This window comes from Elephantulus edwardii, unplaced genomic scaffold (assembly GCF_000299155.1).
Source record: "Elephantulus edwardii isolate Elephantulus edwardi_28Jun2011 unplaced genomic scaffold, EleEdw1.0 scaffold00061, whole genome shotgun sequence".
NCBI classification, from domain to species: Eukaryota; Metazoa; Chordata; class Mammalia; order Macroscelidea; family Macroscelididae; genus Elephantulus; species Elephantulus edwardii.
Window position 1 is genome coordinate 8,709,196 of NW_006399811.1, and position 4,796 is coordinate 8,713,991.

At 36.1% G+C, this 4,796-nt stretch overlaps 1 protein-coding gene across 1 annotated transcript in view; it reads left to right on the forward strand.

The window, feature by feature from the left end:
* AXDND1 (axonemal dynein light chain domain containing 1) overlaps positions 1–4,796 on the forward strand; it is a 245,076-nt gene that overhangs the window by 65,946 nt on the left and 174,334 nt on the right. Inside the window, exons 9-11 of the mRNA XM_006887769.1 lie at positions 351–424; positions 2,238–2,378; positions 3,250–3,354. Coding sequence (XP_006887831.1) covers positions 351–424; positions 2,238–2,378; positions 3,250–3,354 — 320 coding nt within the window. The remainder of the gene's footprint in view (positions 1–350; positions 425–2,237; positions 2,379–3,249; positions 3,355–4,796) is intronic.

The window sequence follows — 4,796 nt, forward strand, 5'->3', positions numbered from 1 at the left end:
CAATGGGAAAGTCGGCTGTTAGGGACCTCTCTAAAGTAGTCAAGAGCAACAGTGTCTCTCTGGAGACTAAGGTGCGCCTGATACAGGCCATGGTCTTTGCAATCACTTGTTATGCATCAGAGAGGATAACAATAACTAGAGAGGATAGAAGGAGAATTGATGCCTTTGAGCTATGGTGCTGGAGAAGAGTATTGAATGTACCAGTATTTCCCACTTCACTTTCTAAGTAATCTGTGAGACAACTCCAATAGTTGTTACTTTATTTTGTTTCTTTATTGTTGGTTGTAGCTTTTGTTTGTTGTTTTGTTTTGATTTTCTCCATCTTAGATATTCTGGTTTTTACTCTTCAGTCCGTTAATGCTTTGGAAGAAGGTATATCTAATTGTATGGTAATGAGAAGAACTTGCAGCGTACCTCGTCTCTTGTATTGTCAAGAAAAAGATTTTCTTTATAATTTTTTTAAAAGGATAGTCAGAAAAGAATTTTATTGTTACAAGTATTTGAGTAGACCTGAAAGAGGTTAAGTAGTGAGCTTTTTGTATATAAAGCAGATATTTCTTAAACTTAATGCTTTCCAATGTATGAGCTCCATAATGAGGTATGAAGTCCCAGTCACTTTACATACATATTTATTCAAGGACTAAATATTCCATTTTTTTGTCTGTGACTGCTTTTCTATCTGAAAATGAAATAGTATTCCAAATCAAAGATACTATACTTTAAAACCTCAGGTTTAGGATATAACCCCTAGATCACTTTTTAATACGAACTAAGGCTGCTTTGTATGGTCTTTATAATGATCTGTGATCACTTCCGAATATTCTCTCATTGCTGTTGTATGGGAATTGGCAGCTAGCTGACTCTCCAGTGAGTTTTCACAGGTTGTAAATTATGTGGGAGGAAATGTCTGTCTTTGTTCAAATACATAGTCTTGTTTTATTCAAAAGTAAGATAAAATTATTTCTTTATGTTTTGACATTTCTTTATTTTATAATAGTTAATGTCCTTTTACATTTTGATCTGTTTGAGAAGACCAGTTTTACTTAGGAATTCAACTCTCAAGAGCTCATTGTTTTCAAGACACTCTGAAGATATAAGAATACAAATATATGACATGATTTTTATTCTCATATGCTTAAATGACCTAGAGGACAAACAAAACAAACCATAATTTTTATCTTGTATTTCAAACATTAAATTCTAAATATTTATGGTTCTGATTGGAGTTCTTTATAATTGCCCATTACTTGTATTATCAATTTCTTTTTCTGTCTTCTCCATCCCACATATATTTTATATCTGGTTCCCTCTTTTATTATTAATGATTTTTTAATGTAGCATACATATTTTTACAGAATATTCTTTCCATTTAATTTTCCCTCCATTCAATCATTGTTATAAATTTTTCTCCCTGCCCACAACTCCCCCAAGTTTTTTTCTTTTTGAAGAAAAAAAAATTCTTTCGTTGTTATACAGTCCCCTGCAGTTCACTGTCCACTTTAATATGTATTTCTTTTTCTGTGATCTTGTCATGAAAATAATACCTAATCCTATATTCCTTTTAAACAGTTTTTTCCCCTCATCTGTTTCAATGCAGTATACATTATTTATTCCCCTCTTTTCTTAGGTTCCCCCAAACCCAACGTCAGTCCTGTTTTACAACAGTGGCACTCTGCAGTATTTGTCCCTTTGTGACTGAGATATTTCACTCACATAAGGTCCTCTAGGGTTGTATACTATTTCATAAATTCTTTGTTTTTCAACGCAGCATATACCACAGCTTCTCTATCCACTCTTTGTTGATGAGCACTTGGATTGTTTCCAACTCTTTATTATTGTGAACAAAATAGCAATAACCATGGGTGTGCATCTATATCTGCTTGAGTGGCAGTTCTGGTTGCTTTTGGGTATATTCCCAGCAGTGGAATTGCAGGACCAAATGTTATTTCTGTGTGCAACTTTTTGAGAAAGCTCCATACTGCCTTCCATAGTGGTTGTACCATTTTACACTCCCACCAGCAATGAATAAGGGTTTAAGTTTCTCCACAACCTCACTAGCATTTGCTATTTGCTGCTCTGTTGAGTTTTGCTGTTCTTACTGGGGTAAGATGATATCTCATAGCTGTTTTGAGTCTGATTCCCTCTTACTTCCCTGAAACTACTTTCTGTCTCACATATTTTCTTGCTCCTTTCTCTTTTTCTTCTGTATAATATCTATTTTTTTCTTTCTCATGCAGAGAGAGATATGTGCAAATGCTTGACCAAATTGCCCACCAGATGATTGACTTCTACAAAGATTTGGTTACTCAGCGAATAATGGACAAGCGCATTTTAGAAGAATTGTACAATTTCAAGAATGTTATTGAGAAACTGACTGGGTAAAAACTATGATTATCTTAAACACAAACACAAAAACAAAAGACAGAGTCTTATCTTTAAAGAGGGAAAATGTATTGATTAAATGTGAAGACTCTTTTGTTCTCTTTGCATGTATAACAAGAGCACAGAAAGAATGGGATACAGATTAGATACTGCCCACTTACTGCTATTAAGTCAGTTCAACTCCTAGCCACCTTCCATTGAGTTTCTGAAGCTATAAATCGTAATCAGAGGAGACTGCCTAACTTTCTTCCAAGAGACCACTGGTAGATTTGAACCATGGGAGATGTGCAACCTTGGAGTTAGCTGTGTGACTCTCTATGGACTATGCCACTAGAGATTAGATAGAGATGCAGAAAAATGGGTTATATTGATTAATGTAAACTGATCGAGAAGAGGGATTTGTTCTTCCTTCTAAGATAGAGATACTTACCTTAATTAGATTATAGAGTCATGATTATGGATGTTCAAGTTCACATATCAAAGAAAGTAAACAGTATGTAGCAAATGAGATTAGTGATAATTTATGACAAGAGTTTAGTGGTGAGAATGAAGAGGACAGGGTAGCTATGTCAGAGGTTGGGTTGGAGGCCCTGGGAAACCAGGGCTGTTGGCAGTTGCTTTTACCCTATCCCAAAGGATCTTCCACAACTTTCTGCCTCTTCTAGATAGTAAGATTCTATTGCCAAACCCAGGTGATATTTCATTCAGAATGTACACCAAAGTTTTTTTATTTGATTTATGAGTTGGAAAAACTAAGAAAAAGGGTATGCAGGAGAAATGAAAAGATATGACTGTAAACCTGACTTCTTAGAAGTAGAAATGTTTTGGAAGTCTTCAAGTATGAATATAAAATATCTTTTATTTCAGGGAGCTGTGCCTGGTTAGAGCACATGATATAAAGTTAACAAAGGAAGCAGAGAAGGCCCAGAAGGATTTGGCACAAGCTCTTTTAGATGCTGAAAGGAATGCCAAGTGAGTTGTTTAAAGTATATTATTTATATGAAGAAAGAGGAGCTCATATAGAAGTTCTGCAACATGCCTTGTAACATGTAGACTTCAGCTAAAACTGTCTCTACATGCTTACTTATGTGCTTAAATGTATTCATAGTAATTTTCTTTCATAGTAAAAGTACAACTCCTCCTCAAGAAATGGATAATCAAGAGCTATTTTGTACTATTGTTGTTAGACGCTGTCAAGTCAAATATGACCCATAGGGATGCTGTGAACGACAGATCTGCACCCTGGCTTATCGTGTGTCATCCTTACACCTCCTGACACACTAGAGCCCCATGCAGCAGTCACTGTGTCAGTCAACTTCGTTGAGGGTCTTCCTTGCCTTCACCAACCCTCCATCTTTCTAAACATCATGACCCTTTCCCAGAATAAGTCCCTCCTAGCAACATGCCCAAAGTATGAGAAGCGAAGCCTCATTATCTTTGCCTTCAAAGAACACTCTGACTGCACCCTTTCCAAGACATATTTGTTTGTTTTGTACTATAATTATCTGTGTGGTTTTTTTTTTCAGAGAGACAGAGTATATATCACATGGTATCTTGGTTATCTCATGCTATTTAACTGAGATGCCACAGTGAATAGCTTTAACTGAAATTTATTCTCTTACCATTTAGGAAGCTAGAAGTCTCAAATTAGGATGCTAGATCTAGAGGAAACCTATTTTTCTCTGTGTCAATTCTGAAGAAAATTCCTTGTTTCTTCGTTGTCTGTTGTTAAGTGTCATCAAGTCAGTGTCTCATACTGAACCCCTGACAACAGACCGAAACCTTGCCCTGTCCTGCACATCATGATTTCTACTATATTCAAGCTTTTTGTTGCAGTCAATCGGGCAGTAGATCTCACTTAAAGTTTTGCTCTCTTTCTCTAACCCTTCACCTTTCCCAGCATGATGTATTTTTTCAAGAACTGGTCCTTTTTGGCAACATACCCAACGTATGTGAGATGAAATGTCACCATTCTTGTCTCTAAGGAGCACCCTGGCTACACTTTCTCCCATACAGATTTTGTTTGTCCCTTTGGCAATCCATGAGATGCTCAGTAAACGTCACCAACATCACAATACAAAGGCATTGTTTATGCTTCAATCTTCCTTATTTATTGTTTTGCTTTCATATGCACACAAAGCTATTGAAAATACTGTGGTTAAGTACATTTTAGTTTGTTTTTTTCTTTTTTTTATTATTATTAAATTTTATTAGTTTCCATGAACATTCACAGGGATTCTGGGCTTTCACTCCTTCATTGACGCACCATTCTCTCCACCCTCCTCCCCAGTTTGTTCTTCTTCCCCGCCATCCCAATGTCTGTTTTAATTGTCCAATTGCCACAGTGCTTGTCAAAGTTAATTCTGATTAATCTCCTTTGTCAGTGTGTCCTTTGCCATTCCCTATCACTCCTC